General features: G+C 41.0%; 1 protein-coding gene across 1 annotated transcript in view; it reads right to left on the reverse strand.

Annotated features, from left to right (window-relative positions):
- The window catches only part of LOC117479055 (lipoxygenase homology domain-containing protein 1), an 83,664-nt gene extending 76,094 nt beyond the window's left edge, over positions 1–7,570 (reverse strand). Inside the window, exons 1-2 of the mRNA XM_034126079.1 lie at positions 6,907–7,570; positions 182–296 (exon numbers count right to left, since the gene is read on the reverse strand). Of these exons, the coding sequence (XP_033981970.1) occupies positions 182–296; positions 6,907–7,570 (779 nt within the window). The remainder of the gene's footprint in view (positions 1–181; positions 297–6,906) is intronic.
- Between the last annotated feature and the right edge of the window lie 4,959 nt (positions 7,571–12,529).

The raw sequence follows: 12,529 nt of genomic DNA on the forward strand, positions 1-12,529 counted from the left end.
TATGGCTGAGATTACTGCTTAACAAAGTGAAACAGAATGAAAACTTAGCGACACATAAAACTTGATCAAATAAGTGAAATAGGTCAGAGCAGAGCGAGTCATAGAGACCTGATTTAGAGTATTACATATTTATCAAAGCGCAGTTTGGTTAAATGACAACAGAAACACTTTTTAAACTCACTTGCTCGCCAGGTGAACCTTGGGAGTGACGCCAAATTCTCCAAAAAGGGTGACAAACACGTTGGCATCTGTCCCGGCTCCTTTAACATCGCCAGTGACAGTGACCACCTCATACACTGGAAGAGAAAGGACAGTGAGATTAGACGAAAGATATTATATCATTGATAGTATCAGCTTCTATTCTTGATGCAACATGTCATTATATTTTTCTAAAATGGTTATTTAATGTTGTATTGTTTGCATGAAAGACTGTTCAACCTTGTACAATGTGCTAGTACTGTTTTTTTAATACGGTGAAGCCTCTTAGAATTCGAAGGAGAAAATGTCTGTGTTGCAAAAACAGCACAAGTTTTGAGTAAAATTCTACAAGGACTTCATTATTTTGTCACATCCTCACAGTACCAGAGGTGGGAAGTAGTGGAGTACAAATACTTTGTTACTGTACTTAAGTAGACGACTTTTTACTTTGACTTCTTACATGTTGAACACAAATACCTGTACTTTCTACTTCTTACATGTTGAACCCAAATACCTGTACTTTCTACTTCTTACATGTTGAACACAAATACCTGTACTTTCTACTTCTTACATGTTGAACACAAATACCTGTACTTTCTACTTCTCACATTTCCCAAACAGGCTGGTTCCTTTAGTTTGAATGTGTGTTTGGTGGCGTGATCATTATTATTTAGAGTCATTGCGTGCCTATTGATTTGAACACGATCCGTGTATCCATCATTTCCTGGTCTTCTCTAAAGAAGAGGGACCAATGAAAACGTTGTCATGTTGCCGTTGTTCAGCATGGAAACATTCATTAGCTAACAATGACATTATTGTTCTATTAATATAAAGGGAGGTCAGGTACTCTTTAAAACAGCTGCTAGTTATGGGTACTTTTTACTGAAGTACATTTCAAAGCCCTCTTTACTTTGACTTGAGTAAAGAAGTTTAGTCAGTACTTCTACTTTCACCAGAATATTTTTAAACACGAGTATCTGTACTTCTACTTGAGTAAAGGATGTGTGTACTTTTGCCCTCTCTCACACAGTGTCTAATAATCTATAAACATCAAGGAGCATTGTGTTTCCTTCCATGCATGCCAGGGAATTCAATGCGGCGAATCTGCAGCGAATCCATGTCTCGTGTGGAGCAGCAGACGAGCCTCTCTCACATTTCACAAACGTGTCTCTTTGTCTGAGCCACTGAGTTGACAGGAAGGTAAACAGGGAGAAAACTCAGCACTCCCAAGTTAGCATTTAGCTCAAAACATATCTACTATATACAGTCTCAGAGCTTAAGGGTGAATTTACAGAAGGATTTGTCTGGTTGTTGCAGCCGCTAAACTTGCACAAGCTGTACAAAAGTAAGCAGAGTATTTCCCAGAGTGTGCACAACGGCTGAAGTGCACCCATAGCTGAGCTGCCAACGAAATAGCATATTGGTACTTTTGCTATTTGCATCTCTGCTATCCATATAAATAGGTTTATATATAAACATAAAAGGATTTCTTCCCTACTTCTAATAGAAAATGCCAAATTGTACACAGCTGCATCATATCATTTGGCATCTTCTTTCTAAATGAATACCTTGTGACGCGACAGATAGCCGATGCAAGTGAAGAGAAAGTCGTTGTGCTATTAGCGGTTTCAATCCATTCTTCCTTAATTCTCCGTTCATCTTATTAGACGTTGTAACTTATGCTTGTGGCCATTGTTCACTTACAAACATGCATCATACTTATATACTTAACTGTTTTCACCCTTAATCCGACAAGTTGATAATGACTTGTGACACACACACACACACACACACACACACACACACATACACACACACACACACACACACACACACACACACACACACACACACACACACACAGAATCTATTTTTGGAGTACATTTTGCAAGTCACAGTGTGTGTTTCAGACACAGTAACAACATGAAATCTTTAGTAGGTTATTAGCCTGTGATTGGCTGTTGCCTGGGACTCAACAGCTGAGCCTATACAGTAGTAACTATATAGCCCTGCTGCATAACACCTGTAAATGTAAACGCCTCACCTGGGGGTTATGCAAGATACACAGGAAGGTGTTAATGTTTAACATCGGGGTGGACCAATGGGAAAACCCTAGTGATGAGAAGACTGATAGTTTTAAGTAACCGGTTACATAAGGTATAGTTTAAGGTCAACAACAGGGATGTATTTTGTACATTTTGCTAAACTAGGGGATGGCATACCCTCCTCAAAATCCTCTCCTGGTGATGGGACACTATCTGGGACTTTGGGAATCAAAGTCAACTTTATTGTCAATCTGTGTGTACAGACAGAGAGATCGAAAATACCGTTTCCCACAATCCCGAATAATACAAATATATAAAAATATGTATATCCTATATATACACAATCAACAGACACATTTATATATATATACACATTAAGATAAAAGCACAACAATCAATATATACGAAATAACAGTCACTTGGAATCCAGTACAAACATAGGAATAGTTTTTTGTTAAGGCTACCTAAGATATGATCAAGGAACCAATTGGAGTTGGAGGTAGGCATACATTGAATAAAGTAAGACTTGCAGAAGAAACAGAAAACACAGATAGCCTAAAAACATCCAGGAAAGGCCGACCACTTAAAGAGCCGTTAGAAGTCTGTCCCATACGACATGGATATCTAACTAACAGTGAGAGGAGCTATTAAAGCCAGACGAGAGAGAACGAAATACAGCAGATACAATCAGATAGGCAGTGACCTGGTAAAACTGAGCCTGAATGAACTCCTCGGCGTGTCAGAGACTCAAGTGAGGTAAGAAAGACGTGCATTCATCACCGCTGCTGACGCTAAATACTGATCCTTGCAGCTCTTTTCATAATCTGCAGAAACTTTAATCAGCTCCTTTATGTAGCAGTGGTTATGATGGGGAAATCACTGAAATGTCACATTTACAGCACTCTCTCTGACAAGATAATGAGACATAACACATAAAAAGCTTTTCAGTTCACATCTGAATATGGCAGAGTGCTGCACTTATTATCAAATCGCTGCATTATGGCAACCCTGTCTCATGTAAGTAGTGTTTGTTTAATACATTATTTAGCCAAATACTTCCCAAGAGAAGTCTTTGATGTGAGAGACTGCCAGTGTTTGGTTGGTTAGGACTGAAGGAAAGAATGTGTTTTACATTACATTACATTACATGTTACTTGTTAGACCACATGTGTCAAACTCAAGGCCCGGGGGCCAAATCAGGCCCTTGGTGGATTTAATTTCGGCCCGCAGGATAATTTCTAATTACTATTAGATCTGGCCCGCCGGTATATTGCACGCACACCTTCACTCCATCCTGAGGGTTTCCTCAGCTCAGAGCCTGACCCCAAACATTGATGAACTTGCACCCGAGATGAGATGCCAAGTATCTGGCTTGAACTAGCATCACAGAGCAGCACACTGAGTTTACATGTTTCCTTCTGCACTTTTTCTCTCACGACAACAAGGACATGTTTGGTTTCTTCTTTGAGGGAAATAGTTTTGTTGAAGCTGTTGTTGGCCTGTGGAGAAATGTACTCATAAGAAATGACTCTGGACAAGCTACAGATAGAGACATAAGAAATGAATGCAACTGATTATTTAATGTTTCATGTTGTTTTTATAGGCAATCATTTAAACTGTGTTAGTTCCAGGTTTAATATGTGCAATAAGTTCATTTCAATAAGTTCTGCAATAAACATTGAACCAGTCCGGCCCTCGACTAGTACCCATTTTTTTATTTTGGCCCACTGTGTATTTGAGTTTGACACCCCTGTGTTAGACGCTTTTATCCAAAGCGACTTACACACTCAATACTGTGGGCAATCCCCACAGGAGCAATTTGGGGTGAAGTGTCTCAGGGACACAACGACATGCTGACTGCAGTGGGGTTTGAACCTTTTGTTATTTTAATTGGTCCAGTAAAACTCCTTGATATTCCCTTCTGCCTAAACGAATATGGATTGGAGTTTAGAGTAGTTAGTAGCCCTCAACATGGAGAACAGACATGAGGACTGCTCTCTCTGTTTCGAGGATTTCTTCTTCAGTGGAAGACGACCACAAAGTAAGATAAGACACATAAGAAGTCGTTGTTTTAAGCTTGCAATGCTGCTGATGATGCCTGAGACACAGGTGACTGCAATGGTAGGCTTTAATTGGACACAAATAAGCAAATGGCCCCGGGTGCTGGACTAGTCATCAACATTTTCTAATGACAAACCCTAAAATACCTTTGGGAACTACTTCTTAGCTGCAGTTTTTATCACAATTGGGCCAGGTACTGACATATGAACACTAAATCACGCTGTACATTTGTAATTCAACACGTATATTTTCTACTTTTTTGAGATGTTGACATTTTTAAATGTTTATTTCTTGTCTTTTAATTTTATTGTACAATGCCATGTCTTTTTATGCTGTTGCAACACAAACATTTCCCAACTTGGGATCAAAAAAAGTACTTCTTATCTTATCTTATCTCATCTTGTATAGTTCATGACAATTTAAGCGTCTTTGAACATTCGGAAAAGTGCTATACAAATCACTATTATGCATATATTATGAGTAGTGCAATACATATGTAAAAGCTTCTAAACCCTGACCCTAAACCCTAACCCTAACCCTAACCCTAAACCCTAACCCTAACCCTAAACCCTAACCCTAAACCCTAAACCCTAAACCCTAACCCTAACCCTAACCCTAAACCCTAAACCCTAACCCTAACCCTAAACCCTAAACCCTAACCCTGACCCTAAACCCTAACCCTAACCCTAACCCTAAACCCTAACCCCTAACCCTAACCCTAAACCCTAACCCTGACCCTAAACCCTAACCCTAACCCCTGACCCTAAACCCTAAACCCTAACCCTAACCCCTGACCCTAAACCTAAACCCAAAACCCTAACCCTGAACCCTGACCCTAAACCCTAAACCTTAAACCCTAACCCTAAACCCTAACCCTAACCCTAAACCCTAACCCTAACCCTAAACCCTAACCCTAACCCCTGACCCTAAACCTAACCCAAAACCCTAACCCTAAACCCTGACCCTAAACCCTAAACCTTAAACCCTAACCCTAACCCTAAACCCTAACCCTGACCCTAAACCCTAAACCCTGACCCTAAACCCTAAACCCTAACCCTAACCCTAAACCCTAACCCTAACCCTAACCCTAAACCCTAAACCCTAACCCTAACCCCTGACCCTAAACCCTAACCCTAACCCTAACCCTAACCCTAAACCCTAACCCTGACCCTAAACCCTAAACCCTGACCCTAAACCCTAAACCCTAACCCTAAACCCTAAACCCTAACCCTAACCCTAAACCCTAAACCCTAACCCTAACCCCTGACCCTAAACCCTAAACCCTAACACTAACCCTAAACCCTGACCCTAAACCCTAAACCCTAAACCCTAACACTAACCCTAAACCCTAACCCTAACCCTAAACCCTAACCCTAACCCTAACCCTAACCCTAAACCCTAACCCTAACCCTAAACCCTAACCCTAACCCTAAACCCTGACCCTAAACCCTAAACCCTAACCCTAACCCTAAACTGCTATTTAGGACCGATACAGATGCATGCTAATGGTAGCATTCAAAGCAAATGGCCGATAACATACTTTCGGGAACACCTAATAAACTGCTTTTTCGTCACTATTGGGCGAGATACTGTCCTATTGTTGCTGATCAGCACAATATGTCAACTCTTCTAAGAAGCAGCTATTTTGTTATCATGGGAACTTTAGAAAAGCTCCTCTGGCTGCGCTGGTTCTCTTTTCCCCGACAACTGGGACGGCACCCAGCACCTGTCTGCCTCTGAGCCTCTGTGTGGCTTCATTCATGTGGAACATAACCCAGCTTTCACCCAGGAAAAATCACAGAGGGATTCTCCGGAGCGAAACCTGTATTCAATATTTGCCCAGTCGGGACACGGCAACAGGTAAATATGACTCTGCTGTATGAAGGGAAATCCTTACAGAGGGGGGAAGTAGTGGAGTACAAATACTTCGTTACTTAAGTACATGTTTCTGGTATCAGTACTTTACTCCACCACTTATTTTTCTGACGACTTTTTACTTTGACTTCTTACATTTTGAACACAAATACCTGAACTTTCTACTTCTTACATGTTGAACACAAATACCTGTACTTTCTACTTCTTACATTTTGAACACAAATACCTGTACTTTCTACTTCTTACATTTTTAACACAAATACCTGTACTTTCTACTTCTCACATGTTGAACTCAAATACCTGTACTTTCTACTTCTCACATTTTCCAAACAGGCTGGTTCCTTTAGTTTGAATGTGTGTTTGGTGGCGTGATCATTATTATTTAGAGTCATTGCGTGCCTATTGATTTGAACACGATCCGTGTATCCATCATTTCCTGGTCTTCTCTAAAGAAGAGGGACCAATGAAAACGTTGTCATGTTGCCGTTGTTCAGCATGGAAACATTCATTAGCTAACAATGACATTATTGTTCTATTAATATAAAGGGAGGTCAGGTACTCTTTAAAACAGATGCTAGTTATGGGTACTTTTTACTGAAGTACATTTCAAAGCCTCTTTACTTTGACTTGAGTCAGTACTTCTACTTTAGAGTATTTTTAAACACGAGTATCTGTACTTCTTCTTGAGTAAAGCATGTGTGTACTTCTTCCCTCTCTGAATGCTTACCTTTCTTTTTGTAGTACTCCTCCTCGTACCCATCAGATGAGTCGGTGTGGTAATCCAGCAGCTCCTTCTGGTACATGGCTCCGTAGTCCACCTGTTTATTTTTGGCCTTTTTCCCCTTTTTCTTTTTATCCTCGTCACTGTCCGCCGATCCCTTCTTGGTCTTCTTTTTCTTTTTTTTCTTCGAGTCTTCCTCCTCTTCCTCCTGCTCCTCGATCAAAGGCTCCTCATCATCGTCATCGGGAGACTTCTTCTTCTTCTTCTTGCCATCTTTCGACTTCTTGTCCTTGGATCCCATCTCCTCCTCTCCCTCTGGTTTCTCTGTGGAGGATTTCTTTTTCTTCTTCTTCCCTCTCTCAGTCACTTCCTCTTTGAGCTTCTCTGATTTCTCCTTTTTGGAATTGGTCTTGAGTTCATTATTGTTCTGCTCGCCCTCCTCATCTTCACCTTCAATCACAGCTTCATCATCATCATCTGGTTTCTTCTTATTCTTTTTCACTTTTTCCCTGTCTACTTTCTTCTTCTCTTTCTCCGGGTCCTCAGAGCTTTCCGCGCTCTTGGTTTTCTTCCGAGTCTTCTCTCTTTTTGCTTTGTCTCCACCGGTCACTTCGTCATCGACCTCTTCGGTTTCCTCAGAAGCTGTGGATCTTTTCTGTTTCGACGTCATCTTTTATTCATCCACTTCCCTGGCCTTGAGTTTCTAATGGTGTAAGACAATTCATTTGACCCCTGGCCGCAGAGAGGTGGTGGGATCGAGGAGTTTAGAGAACATGTGTGTGTGAGAGCTGCTGCAGGATCACACACTCAGAGGTGCTATTAGCTACCTGGACGCCTCGTACCTGGGCAGAACATGGCCATATGACTAACACACACACACACACACACACACAACACATTACTGTCATCTCAGCACTCACGTGACCCACAGGAGAAAGCCCTGTGAAAAAGGAGCCTTGCACAGAGAACTTATCCTCCCTGCCACGGCTCTCTTCATTATTCATGGTGTTAGGATCGCTTTACGGGCCGGGGGAGTCTCGCTTTTACCTGCGGTCACACTAACAGACGGACAGACAGACAGTTACATAAACACACACACACGCACACACACACACACACACATACCCCTTTCACACCAAGGCTTTTCCCGTTCTAGCTCCGTGCTGGTTCGGAACCGGTTCTTCGGTTCAGCTCCCGCTCTGTTCACACCGCTCAGAGCCCGACTGGTGCTGCGTCATCGCGTCATCGTTTGCGCCATGACGTAACCGTTTGCGTGCCTGCTTCATAAAGCCAAACCGCGCGGAAACCCCTCACATCGACAACAACAACAATGACCGATTGTATTGAAGCGCTACTCGTTTTGGTTTTGCTCTGTCGAAACGAAATGGAAGAAATGGGACGACTTTACTACCAACCTTACAGTCGTTACATGCTACATTCAAGACTTCTTTACAATCATCATCATCAACTTCAACGACGATTCGGTAGGAGAAAGAAGGTAAATATACGTCCTATTCGATGGCGTTAGAGCTAGCTGTTGTTAGCCTCTGCATGCGCCAAGCTCAAAATACCCGGCTTTGCAGCATTCATTACTATGGTGGTATAACATTACAACTGATGCCCCTGCCCCTGCCCCCGCCTCCGACGTAAGCGTGACGTATGCGGTGCTTGCTTTCTAGACCGACAACTTTTTGGTGCTTGAAACGAACCGGATTCCGGAGCTGCGGTGTGAACAGGAGAAAACGGTGCTTTTCAAGCTCCAGCTCCGAACCGCGTTGGTGTGAAAGGGGTAACAGAGGAACTAACCCTCCCTTAGAACTACTCGTCTTTGTTTATTTTGATTGCACAATGTGTATAAATCACTTTTAAGTTGAAGGAATATTGACTGAAAGATTGACCATGATGAGTAAATAATATCAACGAGGAAATGATTCCTTTCATGGCTGCTTTCAGCAAAATTCAAAGTCTATTTAAAGGAAGTTCAGCATTTTAAAATAGGCTTATTGGCTTTATTGCAACGTTAGATGATAAAAGTGATACTTCTCTCTGAGGTTAGTATAATGACTGAAAACAGGGAATCATTTGCAGTTTAAAGAGATGCACTTTGCATCCTCCTCTGCACATTGAAGTATAGCTTCACATAAATATTTTCTACAAAATATGAATACTGAGATTTACTAGTAAGTAATCAGCACTTTGTTATCTTTGGCATTCTTAATATTTAATATGATCAAAATAAAGGTTTTGTTAAAGGTGCCAAGGAGAACTTTTCCAGAAATTAGTTTTTTAGCTGAAATTTTTTTGAAAATTGTGGATAACGTTACATTACATAACATGTTACTTTTAACGTGTCCAAAGCGACTTACATACTCAATACTGTGGGCAATCCCCACAGGAGCAATTTGGGGTGAAGTGTCTCAGGGACACAACAACCAGGGCCGCCGCTTGCGGACAGGCAAGGCAGGCAACTGCTTGGGGCCCCGGACCAGAAGGGGGCCCCCAAAGAAGGTAGATTAAGAAGGTCCACAGCAACGACAACATGAAACACCCTTTAATTTACTGCAACGACATGTCGGGAAATCCCCTCAAGGTGGCCCCATGTATAGCGCGCCGTAAAATGCTGCTTCTTATCTTAAGTTTCGTTGCCTTGCTCCGCTCCGGGGGGGGGGGGGGGGGGGGGTTGCTGTCGGCTGTGCGTGTTGATGAAAAGCTGGTTCGAGGGGCCCCCGGTGAATGTTTGCCTAGGGCCCCCACACACTCTAGAATCGGCACTGACAACGACATGCTGACTGCAGTGGGGTTTGAACCTGTGCTCCCTTGATCCGAACACCAACGCTCTATCCACTGCGCCACACGCCTCCGATAAATAATGTATGTAGTACTGAAATGCTTTAAATTGGAAGAACACTGATAAGTATTCTTTTCCAAGCATTGTACAGACTATATCAAATATATACTACTGAAGAAAATACAAAAATAGTTATTTTCAGACTTACATTTTTATAGTAGCGCAAATACTCAGATTATTGGTTGCAGCTCCATCACATTCACATCTACACCAAGAGCCAAATCATCCCATTAGCGTTATTGCTGCTACCTGACACCTAACATCGAGGCTAAGGGCAAAGTTTGGTCATATTGATCTGTCAACATCAGATTACCCAACCCCAGGGCGACAGCAGTGAGTAAAACCTCATGTGACCCAATGCAGGGAGGAATCCCCTCACATTAAAGGCCTGACGCTCCATCATTACTAATCCCATTTAATCCACATTGAAAAACTAATATTTTATAATCCTGAACATTTCCTGCAGACGACATTAACGCTAGCATCGTGTTTCTGTTCCCTTTAGTCAAGTAAAACTAGTGGTGAGAGAAGTATTCAGATCTTGTACTTCAGTAAAAGTAGAAGTATTCAGATCTTGTACTTGAGTAAAAGTAGAAGTACTCAGATCTTGTACTTGAGTAAAAGTAGAAGTACTCAGATCTTGTACTTGAGTAAAAGTAGAAGTACTCAGATCTTGTACTTGAGTAAAAGTAGAAGTACTCAGGTCTAGTACTTGAGTAAAAGTAGAAGTACTCAGATCTTGTACTTGAGTAAAAGTAGAAGTACCAGAGTGTAGGAATACTCTGTTACAGTAAAAGTCCTGCATTCAAAATGTTCCTCAAGTAAAAGTAGAAAAGTATTATCATCAAAATATAGTTTTAGTTTGCAGGTGCTAGTGGAGCCTCGCAGATGGGGGTGCTGCAGCCCCCTCAGCAATCAGAATCGAAATGTTTGGGCATTACTTTTTATAATGGAAAAAGCTCCTTATTTTTCGAATGTTATGATTAAATAACGGATAAGATATTTGTATTCAAGGTTACTTACAGTACAATCGTTATTAACATTATGGTCAGCTGCTGTTAACCTTGTTATTATGTTGGTCAATTATTAGTGGAAAGGCAGCATGTTCATTCTACCATTTTGGCCCACTGAATCAAAACCTATCGACAAAATTATTCTTTCTCTCTTGATTATTAATTGAATGGTAAGTTACCTTTGCAGTGTCTTGTTCTTACATCAAATTCTAACAGTTACAGGCCTACTGTACATATTTCTTCACCACAGTGATTTCACATATTGGTATTGTTTTTTTTGTTCACATAATGGTTTTTATATAATCATTGTTTTCAATATTTGCTCTTATTTCTCTATCTTACTCTGTTTATGTGTGCACTACTTAACACCAAATCAAATCCCTTGTATGTGAAAAACCTATTGGCATTAAACCAAACTCTGATTCTAATATCTATCTTATTTCTTACTGGATTCATTCCCCTTTTGTGAGCCTGTCAACATTAAAAGCCTCAACAGTTACAGCACAATCTGCCATATTCCCAGCCATCCTTTGCAGACTGAGTCAGTGAGAGGACATCGACACCGAGCGCTGCTTAATAATTGAGGCGTTGACAGCTTCGCTTAAAGAGCCAACTGAAGCAGACAAATCACAGGTTAAATGGTCTGAAATTAGTCTATTAAACTTGCACATTGTGTCCTTTGTGGCGCCAACAAGCATAGCAGTGTGGCAAATATAATAACACATAATGGATAAACTCATGTGTGGAGTGAGTGTCCCCATTCCCTCCAATGTACACACACAATAATCCATCAAGTGAGAAAATCCATACAAGTTTATTTACAAACACAATACCAGTATAAAGAACGATCCAGAGTCAGTGAAGACTGTGTTTTATATATAACCTCCATTCAGTACACAGACCAGCTCCCTTCCTTTCCCATGCTTGATTCATTTGTGTCTGTGCAACAATTTTAGTGTTCGAGCAAAAGCCAAAGCCATTTTTTGGTGTTCACATCCATCATATCTCTTGTGCATAAACACACAACAAGTCTGCATATATGATGACAGAAATAACATAAGTCTTATCAGCATGATGTCAGCAGAGCATGAACAGAGGAGTGACAACATATTATTTTTACAGTCTTTGCAGCGTACAACAAAATAAAAAAACTAGTCAGCTTCGCAGTGCTTCAATGCACAATGCTTTCTAGAGTGCAAACTAAGAGTTCACATTGCAAAGAGGGAGGTCAAATAAAACATGAAAGTGTCGTAGCACTTCACAAAAAGGGCAGCAACCGTCTTCATTCGTGCATCTGTAATAACCGAGAAAAACTGCATCCACTATTGTACATTTCAACTAATCCATTCTGTGAAAAGTTTATTGTATACATCTCCAAAAGCACTGTGAGCTCCAAGTGTAAACATAGTTCAGTGATCATTGAAGCAGGCACACACAAAGCCAAGTATAGAGTAAGTCATGCCGAGCATTACATGAGAAAAAGGAGTTTACAGGGAGTTCGCTAATTCCTAAACCTTTTTAAAGAGTCCTTTGACTCAAGGGAGAAACTAAGATTTAGTTTAATTGAATGTATTTGTTGGTTAGCAAACACATGGGTGCATTGCATATCGTATAGAGGGGTTCATTATCTCATAAGGCAGCATGGCTTAAGACATGAATGACGACAAGAGGCGCTTAACAGTATTATGGGGTTTAACAAATTGGACGGCCTTAAAATGTTTTTGCTCAGATGGTGACGTTTTAAATTATTAATCTGGCTTTTGTCCGA

This window comes from Trematomus bernacchii, unplaced genomic scaffold (assembly GCF_902827165.1).
Source record: "Trematomus bernacchii unplaced genomic scaffold, fTreBer1.1, whole genome shotgun sequence".
NCBI lineage: Eukaryota > Metazoa > Chordata > Actinopteri > Perciformes > Nototheniidae > Trematomus > Trematomus bernacchii.